The sequence below is a fragment of the Erpetoichthys calabaricus genome, chromosome 11 (genome assembly GCF_900747795.2).
Source record: "Erpetoichthys calabaricus chromosome 11, fErpCal1.3, whole genome shotgun sequence".
Lineage (NCBI taxonomy): Eukaryota > Metazoa > Chordata > Cladistia > Polypteriformes > Polypteridae > Erpetoichthys > Erpetoichthys calabaricus.
In genome coordinates, this window is record NC_041404.2 from 141,497,661 (window position 1) to 141,510,549 (window position 12,889).

General features: G+C 44.8%; 1 protein-coding gene across 1 annotated transcript in view; it reads right to left on the bottom strand.

The window, feature by feature from the left end:
• The window catches only part of katnip (katanin interacting protein), a 102,573-nt gene that overhangs the window by 40,660 nt on the left and 49,024 nt on the right, over nucleotides 1-12,889 (bottom strand). The window contains exons 10-14 of the mRNA XM_051933799.1: nucleotides 9,716-9,864; nucleotides 8,789-8,901; nucleotides 8,567-8,660; nucleotides 999-1,214; nucleotides 696-833 (exon numbers count right to left, since the gene is read on the bottom strand). Of these exons, the coding sequence (XP_051789759.1) occupies nucleotides 696-833; nucleotides 999-1,214; nucleotides 8,567-8,660; nucleotides 8,789-8,901; nucleotides 9,716-9,864 (710 nt within the window). The remainder of the gene's footprint in view (nucleotides 1-695; nucleotides 834-998; nucleotides 1,215-8,566; nucleotides 8,661-8,788; nucleotides 8,902-9,715; nucleotides 9,865-12,889) is intronic.

Genomic DNA, 12,889 nt, shown 5'->3' on the forward strand with positions numbered 1-12,889 from the left:
AAAGTGAATGGGCAACCAGAGAAGCAGGTTATATCTGGGGACATCGTGTGTTGTTCATGCCGAAGATAACGAGTCCCTACGTGGAGCGCTGAGGAGTGACAGGCGTGGTAGTGAACGGGGTCTGTGTGTGTCCGGCTTTCTATACGTGTTAAACTCAAAGTGTGAGAGTAGACCAATCCAATAACAAACTTGACAAGTTCCATTCTTACCACTCTAATACAATCACTTTTTATATTAAAAGTATTTTTCTCAATAACTCTGCCTACCTAAATACACAAGAATTAGGGTTAGGGTTAATTTTTTTGTTTGTTAAAAAAATAACGTCCAGGAGTTTATAAAATAAAATCAGAAATATGAGGGACATTCAAAAAGTTTCTGCACTTTTTTTTTTTTTTTTTTAACTCTTTTTATTAAGAATTTCAAAAACAAATGACATCACTTTTCTCCATAGTCGCCTTCCTTTGCATTGCAATTTTGCCAGCGTCGTACCAACGTTTTAATGCCCAATCACTACTCCTCTCGCCTTCACCGTTTCCAACAAAAATACAAAAAGTGTGGAAACTTTTTGAACGTCCCTCGTAGATACACAAAAATTTTTTATTTTTTTTTTTTGTTTTAACGTTATTGACCAAACCTTGTCATACATCCATTTGAAGGAGCTGACTTATGACAGCTGGCCAAACGGGAAAACTTACAGACAGGTTCTTGTTGTAGTTCCAAATTTTTATTTTCGAGATGCCAAAGTTTTGGGAACGCTCAGGATTACGGATGATGAAGTAGAGTTGGACAGGAGGGTTGAAGGGACACGTCCACATGTGGCGTTCCTTGGTAGTCTGTCACAAAAGAGAGAAAATATCTTTAGTAAATAAAGAAAACGGTATTCAGAGATTTCAGCAGTGGGGTGACTTATTTCACCAAGAGATGGAAAACAGTCCAAAACACAGCTACAAAACCACACACAGTATGCAACATTTCCTTCTCCCACCTATCAAACTCACCTTAGTCTTCCCATTCACCAGCACTCCGAGTTCCCCTGGGTGATCAGTGTTTCTGACATCGATGTCATGAGGAGAAACAAAGAGCTTCTGTTGGTTCAAGCCGAAGAACTGGACTTCTGTAAGCCCAACGGTGGTGGGGCTCCCCCAATTGGACAGGATTTCCATGGTCACGTACAGGGCGCCTGTCACCTCGGTGGCTGCTTCATCCTGAGCTCTCTGAAAGAACAGAAGGCAGAGTTCCGTTTTACATTCTGTTCTTGCTCGGGCAATAGTCTTTTTGTTTAACTGTGTCACAAATTATGGTCAAGAAGCTGGATTGGTTTTTGGGAGTGTTGTAAATGTTGAAGTGAGTGGGCGAGGGAGAGCACCATAGTAGTGCAAGGCTTAGCTCTGCTGTCTAGCAGCTCCAGTGCTTGAGCTCAAATCCGAACCTTGTCACAGTCAATGAGGAGCTTGTCAGGTTAGGTGGTAATTGGTGTGACTGGCCCTGGGATGGACTGGCACCCTCCTCAGAGATGGTTCCTGCCTTGCACCAAACACTGCTGGGATAGATTCCATCGTCTACAAATGTGAAATGGATTAACCAGAGTTAGGTCTTGCAGGTGCTGCAGGTTGTAGGGTAAGACCACCGTCGGCTACCAATACAATGATCTGTGACCAGGATGTGCTTACCGCACCACTTGTTCCACACAGTCTGTGTTTCTTTGAGTGAAGGAAAGCCTTCTAACACGTGTGTGAAATCTGCTCTTAATAAGTTGACGACAGTAATCCTATGTTCTTGTTAAGGAATTAACTTTAAAACTAATTTCCTTCACAATTTAACAACACTTCAGTCACATCACCTCTTAATTTCCATTTGTTTAAACTGAAAAGTTTCAAGTCCTTTCATCTCTCCTCAGTCCTTTACTCAACCTAGTTGCTCTCCTCTGGACATTCTGTAGCGCGGCTTTGTCTTTTTAATAATATGGAGACAGTCGAGTACACAGGTGAGGCCAGTCATATCACCTCTTAAATTCCATCTTACAGTCCTAATGTTAGTGAAGGAATCCAGCATCTAGTGAAGACCTGCTTGAATGAATGGCAGAGGTGGGCCTAACTGGTAAATGTGGCATAGCGGGTCCAGAGCTCAGATCAAAAAGGCCAGATTTTAAATAAGATAATCGCTGCACTCACAGCTTAAAGAAGGGGGTGTAGTAGTGTGGCCGGAGTGGTTCCCAGGCGCTTTGTGATGCGGACGGTTCTCGCTTATGTGCACAGGTGAGGAATCGTCTGCATCCGTAATTGATGCCGGGATCTGCTAATTGCCACACCTGTACCACGTCCCCGTTATATATAGTAGGAGCGCGAGTGCGGATAGGGGGAAAGGAAAAGAAAATGTGAAAGGAGGTTAAGGGAAAAGACGGCAGCTGGAAGCAAAGGAGCCCATGCGTGAGGGAGGGAGTGAGTGAGCAAGAGCGGGCTAGCTGTAAGAAAGAAGGCGGCTGGGCAGTGAGCCCTAGCGGGTAGTGGTCGCTCTCGCTGAGCAGGAGTGACCAGAAGGAGGATGGCTCACCGGGTATGGCTGCGGGAGTTTAGGACTTGGGAAGTGAAAGCCTCAGCGTGAGTGTCCTGGTCACTGGGGAACCCAAGTCACGGTCTGGTGGAGCCCACAGCGGCCAGGGATCGCAAAGGCGAACAGACCAGCAGAAGGCAGAGAAGGTCAACTGCAGGTAGGGTGACTCCCCGGGTGCACAGCCTGGATGGGAGAAGCAGGGGAGTTGCCAATAGAAGGAAGGCACCGGGCTTTGTTTTTAAAAAGGACTGCTTCCAGCCATTGATTTAACCTCGTTTTAAAAGGATCTATTTATGTGATTTTAACCTCCACATTTTTCACTTGTTTTTAATGGATTATTTATTTAATGAACTTTATGCACTAATAATTCTTCACATTCATATAGCACTTTTCTCACTACTCAAAGCGCTCTCCACACAGGGAGGACCCGGGAAGCGAACCCACAATCTCTTTACTGCAAAGCAGCAGCACTACCACTGCGCCCCATCTGTGAGGATACTGCACTTGTTTTTTGAACACTTTGTTTTTGGTTTTGTTTTAAATAAAAGCACTTTGAACATTTTGCACCATCCCTTTGCTACGTTGTTGATGTCTTCACTGTCCAGCTCATCTGGTTACATTCCCGACGGTGTTGGGTTCAAAAGCTCCCAAACTGGAGACGGGAGCCTGGAGCAGAACTCACATTGTCACAGTAAAGTCTTAAGACTCCATTTGGAAAATGAATGATTGAAGGCGTTAACCACTTTAATGGTGAACAGGAAAAGTAAAACATGCAGGAAAGCCGTCCTCTGCGTGTATACCTTGTGCCAGCACGCTGAATGATAGCAACAGGGCTCATCTGAGTTCCATCCATCCATCCATTTTCCAACCCGCTGAATCCGAACACAGGGTCAGGGGGGTCTGCTGGAGCCAATCCCAGCCAACACAGGGCACAAGGCAGGAATCAATCCTGGGCAGGGTGCCAACCCACCGCAGGACACACACAAACACACCCACACACCAAGCACACACTAGGGTCAATTTAGAATCGCCAATCCACCTAACCTGCATGTCTTTGGACTGTGGGAGGAAACCGGAGCGCCCGGAGGAGACCCACGCAGACACGGGGAGAACATGCAAACTCCACACAGGGAGGACCCGGGAAGCGAACCCGGGTGTCCTAACTGCGAGGTAGCAGCGCTACCACTGCGCCACCGTGCCGCCCCTCATCGGAGTTTCCTCTAAATAATCATTTAGGGCTAATTAAGTCATAGAGTTAATGTGTAATGATGAGTAAAGGTAAAACTGTACACCCAAACATTTTATTAACACAAACTACTGTGTCTCATCACTGTAAATTACATTCTTAATAAAAGCCGCTTCAGTTTTCATAAAGGATATAAATGAAAGGTTCAAGGTTAAGGTCATCCCATTCCAATATAAAAAAAATATTTTTTCCTCATTTTAAATAAACGAACATATACACAAGAAAACGCTTTACTGCCATCTAGAGGACAAAAACAGTCATTTGAGATTACAGTATTTGTACTTTCAGAGAAAAAAGCTTCAGATTTCCTTGAGCTGGCTGGATTAAAGGATAAGTTTACTATTTTTCAAATCAAAGTTATTTCTTTACAATTGTGGTATATATGCATTTTCCACACAAAACTGTTTCTAAAATTAAGTGTTTTGTATAAATAAAATAAAAAAAAAAATATTGCCTTCAATGGTGCTTTATAATGAAGGCTATGGGGCACCACCGGAAAATAAAAGCCTTAAAACTTACTTTGAGTTTCAATAAAACAAAACTCGTCTTCCATATTTGTGACAACAAACAGGATCTGAAAATAATCTTTTTATTGCATTTTCCTGGTACTGTTTGCCTCAAGGTAAGGATGACATTTTCTATTCGCCTGTGGAACAAAACCAACCGCTTGGCAAAAAATGCTTACTGTGATTTTGTCTTTCAAGAGGAAACCACGTCCTTGGGAGTAAAACGTAATTGAGGAGGAAAAGACAAACACTGAGGTGTCACACACAGCTAGTCATCTTTTAAAATGGCTGAATCTCATAAAATTGATGGGTTTTTTTTGGTTCAAAAGTTACACGTACAAAACTATTGCACAATGAGTGTGTAATTGCAACACATGGATTAATACTTGACAACTGCCTTTGACATATTCTACAAGCTTTTATTTTTTGGTGGTGTCTTATGCCCCATAGCTTCCACTGTGGGCAAGATATTTTTTAACTTTAGAACACAATTTTGCATGGCAAAGACATATATACCACATTTGTAAAGAAATAACTTTGAATTGAAAAATAAAGAACTTAACTGGTAATTCTAAACTGGTCTAAATGCATGTAGGCACGAGGGCCCCGTCACTGACTGGCACCTCAAGTAGGATTTGCTCCCGGTGCTACCAGCACAGTCTCTGCCAATCCCCCCCAATGACCATGAACTAAATTAAATACTGTTTCTGCAGATTCCTGCATTGCACCTGATGCTGCCAGGAAAGGCTCTGCTCCCCACAATGACTATGAAATATCATTACAATGAATAGCATAAATACTAGGACAATAAGGTAATTTGGGTTATTCTTAGTATTCCATCATTCATTCATTCATTTTCTAAACCCACTTAGCCAGAGCAGGGGTGTATAGAAGCTGGAGCCTATTGTAGCAAGCATCCGGTGCAAGGCAAGAACAGCCCCAGGAGAGGGCGCTAGCCTATTGCAATTTAGTGATGCCAATTCACCTCACCTTCATGTCTTTATATATTCCTAAAATATATATGGTAGATTAAAGCTTGTAAAATGTCAGTTTTTTTTATTTCTGGGTAATGTTACATGTAAAATAAGCAATATTGGGGGGAAAAATGACAATGTAATGTAAAGGATGATAAATTCTGAAGTGTGCAGAAACATCTTGTCTTCTCAGATCCAAACACATGGCTCCAAGCTCCCTGGTCTGAGGTACATAACACAGCCAGACAGTGACCTGCCTAAGCAAAGAGCTCATCAGGACAAAAAAAAAATTTGGACGTGGGCGTCAGTATGCTTCGTGCCCTGGGAACCAAGTTAGCTGAACTACGAGGTCAAGTCAAGTCAGGTAGCATGCACTGGTACTGTGCGTTGCCGCACCCACTACACGACGAAACAACTCGGGATCCTAGTTGGCAACCCCCCAGGCAGACACGCGGTCCAGTCCCACCCTTCGGAAATGACCCTCTATCTGCTGAAGCCAGGTGTTACGTGGGTGACCTCTTGGCCTGGTCCAGCCACTCGCGTCCCCAACAATGAGGATTTTACGAGCTGGATCACCCTCGGGGAAACACACCACATGGCCAAAGTGCCGTAACTGACGCTCCCCCACAATGCAGGTATTGTGCCTCATTCGGGACTCCATTAGCAACCGTTCATTCGACACAAAGTCAAACCAGCGGCACCCAAGGATTTTCCGGAGAGACACAGTACCAAAGGAGTCCAGTCTTTGTCTCAGGTCACTGGATAGCATCCATGTCTCGCAACCACATAGCAAGACAGGAAGCCCCAGGACTCTAAAGACTTGGACCTTCGTCCTTTTGCATAGATATCAGGAGCGCCACACACCTCTTTCCAGCGACCTCATGACCCCCCTTGCTCTCCCGATCCATCTACTGACTTCACTGGAAGAGGAAGAACTATGAGGTGAGACACAAAAATAACCAGATAGGTAGAAAATAGGTCACTGCTTTTTGTAGATGATGTTGTCCTGTTTGCTTCAGCTCTCTCTGGATCGGTTCGTAGCTGAGTGTGAAGCGGCTGGGATGGGAATCAGCACCTCCAAATCCGAGACCATGGTCCTCAGCCGGAAAAGGGTGGAATGCCCTCTCAGGGTTGGGATCCTGCCTCAAGTGGAGGAGTATAAGTATCTCAGGGTCTTGTTCACGAGTGAGGGAAGAATAGAGCGTGAGATCAACAGGCGGATCGGTGCGGCGTCCACAGTGATGCGGGCGTTGCATCGGTCTGTCGTGGTGAAAAATGAGCTGAGCCGTAAGGCAAAGCTCTCAATTTACCAGTCGATCTATGTTCCTACCCTCACCTATGGTCATGAGTTATGGGTAGTGACCGAAAGAACGAGATCGCGAATACAAGTGGCTGAAATGAGTTTCCTCCGCAGGGTGTCTGGGCTCTCCCTTAAAGATAGGGTGAGAAGCTCAGTCATCCGAGAGGGGCTCAGAGTAGAGCCGCTGCTCCTCCGCATCGAGAGGAGTCAGATGAGGTGGCTCGGGCATCTGATCAGGATGGCTCCTGGACGCCTCCCTGGTGAGGTGTTCCAGGCACGTCCAAACAGGAGGAGGCCCCGGGGAAGACCCAGGACACGCTGGAGGGACTATGTCTCCCGGCTGGCCTGGGAACGCCTTGGGATTCTCCCAGAAGAGCTAGAAGAAGTGGCCGGGGAGAGGGAAGTCTGGGCATCTCTGCTCAAGCTGCTGCCCCCGCGACCCGACCTTGGATAAGCGGAAGAGGATGGATGGATGGTAGATAAAAAAAATGTATTGATGAATTCCAGCATTCTCAACATTGTCACCTTTTCTATACTCCCCCTTCCGATCTCCACACCGCTCCAGACGTATCTTCCATTGATTGAAACAGTGCTGGAAAGACTTCTTGCTTGAGGCTCTTCAACAGGCTTGCCATTTCTGTATTCACTTTATCCATTGAAAGAAAAGAGTGTTCCCTTCAAGTCACTTTTGATTTTCGGGAACAAGTAAAAATCACAGGGAGCTAAATCGGGCGAACAGGGAAGACGATCGAGGACATGAATGTTTTTGTCAGTCAAAAACTGCTTTACGGAAAAAGCACTGGGCGCGGGAGCGTTGTCTTGTCTTGCCTTGCCTCACTGTTCACTTTTTTCACCCGACATTGTCGCTGCAACTTGTGTAGCGATTCTTGTGCAAATATTGACTGGGCTACTCGCAGGATATACCTAGCTGGTCGGCGGTTCGAGGGGGCGTGTAGGAGGGGATGTAGTTCTATGATTCACGCCCAGCCAACCTCCAGATGGTTTTCCAGGAAAGCCCCAAGCCCAGTCCGGTTATTTTTTGTGTCTCACCTCACATTCTACAACACTTCAGTAATTATTTAATCGCTCTAATGCTGATCTTTCTGATCATAAAACAGGTCATTACGATGGCAATTGACGAGAAGAATTCATCATTAATTGCAGAATTACGGTATTTGAGGGTTCCTCTAGAGTTGCCTCACGACAGGGTTAAGTTTCGAGTTTGGTATTGTTCCATCCAGCCGTATTAGCTCTAGACCGTCCTCAAGAAACTGTAATACACACAGAGACAGAAACGCACCCATCATCGAGATAGCAATGTTTTCGGTATCAGGGGACCTTAAAACATCGAAATACTGAATATCGAAATTTCTGATGGATCTAAAGCTTTCACTCTTCCCCCATAGATGATAGGTCTATGCAAAAAGCAAAAATGGAAAATTTTACAAGTTGACCAAATTTAAACCCAACTTGAGAATTAAAGAGGTAACTGAAGTCAGAAAAACCTCAAACCACGCGCCAACAGAAAACTTGGCAGAGCATTCGAATGAAGAGATCAGGACTCTGGTGATGTCAGTGAGTCGCAGACTTGGGGTAGTTATCGTACGTAAGGGGTATGCAATCTACCACCAACTAAATTTATTTAGCTTCATATTCATTTGTCCCAATACTTCTGGAGGATTAAACACAACAACAGCAACTTTAGTTTACTCCAAAAGCCTGCAAAGTCCCTTGATCTATAAACCCAAGAGATGGTCTTTTGAAGAGGTGGAACAGAAAGTTTCAGATGTAAATGTGTGGCTAAACTAGGGCATAAAGGCTAGGATATCATTGTAAAAAACAAAAGTTGCAGGCTGTCCACCATATTGCAATTTACAGTCACGTAATTAGGACCCAGAAAAGTGCTAACACGTCATGAGGTGTGCCGGCCATCTGTTCAGAACTGAGATCTTGTCCAGGATAAACAAACGCTAATATGAAAATGGCTCACCTCCACGTCCACATCACTTGTCTTTTGCTGCATGCCATCCAGCATGGAGTTAACTTCTATTTTTTCCAGGACTTTCAAAAGTTTCTTCTGTTGACTGTAAAACACACAAAAAAAAAGAAACTATGAAAAGGTACCCTAAGGTATTCACACAGAAGGCTTGTGGTAGTCTGTGTGACACACTTGACGTCATGACAGCTTCTAGACTGAGTGCTGTACGTTTACCTTGGTTCCAGAAGGCTTATCCTCTCCATGGCTTTGGTGACTTCACTTCCTCCCAAGGCATCAGGGGGGCAGGTCTTTGCAAAGTTGATCATTGGGGCAGACGCGGAAGCAAGCTGAACAAAATAGAAATGGAAAGTCTTGAGGGCCGTTACCTTCTAACCACCACACCACGGCTTAACATTAAGACCGTGTTTCCTTAACAGGCATTAGCTCTCTGGAAATGTGTTCTTTTCAATTGCGGCGTTTTAATTAACCTGAATTTAAATAATTATAAATAAAAAAGGTATTATCCCCCCCCCCCCCCCCAGCATGCAATATGACGGTTACAAGATTACACGAGGAGTTTAAAGGATAATTTAGCTCTTTACTGACGGGTTCACGTGGTATTACAGACGGGAAGCTTATGACAGACTCTATCAAGCAATGTGGGTGTCTTGACCTACGCAGTCTGTCATCTTTCGTCACCACGCTGAAAGGATTTTCACCAGACGGAAGACATAATCTTCTGCCCGGCAGCTTCAAAGTGTGTTGGCCGTAGGTCCATCCTTATATTCTGGTTGCTCCATGTGCAGGCTCCGTCTCTTCATCCAAACAAGGACAGGAAAGGACTCAAACCCCACCTTCAAAAATACAGGAATAGCACAATGCCTACATACACTTCTTATTCTCCCAACAAGGAAAGAGGATGGTGTGCTGACAGAAGACAGAAATATACTAGTCTGTCTTTAGGCTGACTATTCAATTCTCCAGTTGTCTTTGGCTCTCTAGTCCTGTGCTTGGCTCGGCAATTCTAAATGCTGATGCTGAGCCCCTGTGTACCATACTCGGTCTGCCAGTATGAATGAGTCCATAACAGTGGGCACAGAGAACAGTGACATTAAACTTAATAACAAAACATAATATAACAGACCGAAAAGTCGACATTACCAGTTTTCGCTGGCTGGTCTTCTCTCGCAGCAACAGCTCATTCTCTTTCTGCACGGCCTCAATGACAGCCAAAGCAGAGTCTTCCGCATCCTGCTCAAAAGTCATTCTCTTGGTAGCAGATAGGGGTCTTTCCCTGCGACCTGCAGCACCTGGAAGACAGCCATAATGCTCATCCACCAGCTTTGACGCATTTAAGACGCATGATTTGATTTAACAATTGAGAAATGAAGGATATGAGTGATCCGTTGTAGACTGGCTAGGGGGCAGAGTGCTTGGGGGCAGTTCAGGCTGCCTAGCTTTGGAGATATCAGGGGTCCAGAAATAGGCAGCGTGAACTTCTAGGAAAGGACGTTTACAGGCACAATTTTCCAGCTTTGTCTGTGAATACACAATGGGAGGTTTGAAACTTGAAAGTAACCCTGATGGAAAAAGATCTAGGAGTCGCAGTGGACGTGTCAATCACGAAAGTTTATCAGATGTTACGTTACTGTAAAAAAAAAAAAAAGCAGTAATCTACCTATCTGTGGAGAAGGCAAATAGGACATTAGTTTATCATATATAGTGTCTTGATGTGTGAAGTTCAAGAACAGGGAGTTTGTGCTTAAGTTATGTAATTCACTAGTGAGGACTCATCTGGAGTACTGTGCACAGCTTTAATCTCCAATTTTGGTTAAACCTTTTTCAGTTTAAGCAAATGGTGATGAAGAGGTGACATGATGGAAGTGTTTGATCCAATATGTCATTTCCTTTCATAATTTTAATTTCTTTTACTTTAAACAAGAACACAGGGACACAGAAATAAAAATATTTCTTCACGCAAAGAACCACAGACATGTGGAATAAATGACCAAGTAGTGTGGTGGAGAAGAGGGCTTTAGGGACCTTAAAAACTCTACTAGATGTTATTTTGGACAATCTAAGTGAACAGGATGGACAAAATTATTGAGCTGAATGGCCTGTTCATGTCATAATTTGAAGTAATGTTGTAATGGTGTGTGGTTCGGCTCCACGCTCCCTCTTCGTTCTTGGGAGCCACTTGAACCCGACCCCGCCCATAGTGCAACCGAGATGAGCGTGGCAGATGAGGACAAACACTAAGCAACGGGAAGGAGAAAAGTTGTTTTCATTAATTAAAACAAAAAGAAACGAAACAAAACAAAACAGTGTCCCAAAGTGCAGTGCAACGTTCCAAATAAATAATCCATAAAAGACGTGAAAGTGGAGATTAAAACAGTCCCAATAAATACCCATTAAAATCACAGGTTAAAACAGAGGCAGGAAATTCATTAAAACCACTAGCCTTGGTGCCCCTCTAAAACAGACTCCTCTTGTCTTATCCCTTCCCGGATCTTGCAGACCGAGGAGAAATCTACCAGCAGACGCAGACAACCTTTTTGTCCTGGCCTCTGCATTCCACGGGGAGACACCGAGTCCTGCTCCGCTTGTACCGCTGCCAGTCTGTCTGCTCCTCTCCTGGCATGAGCACCCAGTCCTCCCACCGCTGCCAGTCTGTTGGCTCCTCCCAGCGAGAGCACATTCCCCCCTTCTGAGCGCTGGCCACACATACTCCTCCCTGGGGGCTCCATACCCGTCCATCTGTTTCCTTTCGTCACACAGGCTCTCTCTCACACTCCTGCCTCACACCTCACTTCTCCTCACGTTAACCTCCATCCTTAGCTCTCCCCCCTTTCTCTTGCACCGGTTCACTCTTAGGCCAGGGTTATACTTTACACAACACGATGCATGCTGCAGCGGACGCTCATGTTACGCAAGCGTTGTACTGTATACTTGCTTTACGTACTGTAAATCTGGAGGAATCCACCAGGTGGCAGTGCGAGATATCATCACAGTGAGAACAGGTTCGGCTTTGCTGTGTTGTGAATTGTCTGGAACAGCCATTAAATTCCGATGACACCTTACCGTAATATCTCTGAAAAGGATGTTTAATGATTAAATCCATCAGTCCAGGGATTTGTCCATTTCAGCTAGCACTGGGCACGAGGCAGAAACAATCCCCGGACGAGGCATCAGCTCATTGCAAGGTGAATATAAGCACTCAGATACACTAGCGTCATTTTAGTGTAACCAAATCTGCATATCTTTGAAAGGAAACCCAGCCATAAAACTTGTAAACTCCAGGCAGGGAATATCAGCGACGTGACTCCCTGCAAGACAGCAGTGCTAATGCTCCGCCACTGTGTCACCCCCACGTGTGTAATTATTAACAGTATTCATTATTTAAACGAAATTACCGATTTATCTGTAAAATGTAACATATATACTTTAATGCATTTCATCATGAAAGTGATATTAAGTATAAATGTAAGGATTCTAAATGTGCAGAGAAATGTGCTGGAATATCATACATTTAATGTGTGCAGTGTGGCGATCTATTGCTGGCGATCCGCTGAGGAAAACCCTAGAAAAAAAGATGGCACAGAAGACGATATGTGAGACTTTTAAAATGTATTGTGTCATTACGATTGGGAATATGCGACGCTTGAATATAAAAGCACTACAAATGCATCTGTATGTCGGCATTTTGCTTCACCACATTGAACCATACATCAAACATTGAAGCGCGCACACCAATCTCGTAGGATCTGCAAAGTGGCCTTCTGTCACATGTAGATAGTAAACAGAGACTCTGACGTCACATTCCAACTTTTAGCACACTGCGCCCCCCGACTTTTTTGCTGGTACTGCAACTCGCGCATGCGTCGTGTTAATTTCTGAGGACCTGCTCAGAGGATGCATCAAATGAACGCTGGGAACGCGTGGCAGCCATGACGCGTGCGCGTACGTGTTCTGAGCGTGAACTATAAACGAGCCCTTATAAGGCTCCATGGGCGCAGCATCTCAATCGAGCACCACAGGAAGCTGATGAAACAATCGAGAAGGACCGCACCCTTACACGCGGATGTGTCTCGCCCCAATTACTCCACCAACTCCTCGCAGCTGCGCCAGTGCACCCACGGAGAATGAGCCGGCCAATGAATGATTTATTAAAACGGATATCCTCTCAGAGCCGCGGACCCGATATACCACAAATGTTCAACAGGCACCAGAAAGGGGGTACAATGGCTCATCCCTTTGACATTGAGAAGCAGGAGCCAGCTAGTAAGTGAATTGTGGGACGCGATAAAGTAAGAGACAGAGAAAATAACTCCGTGG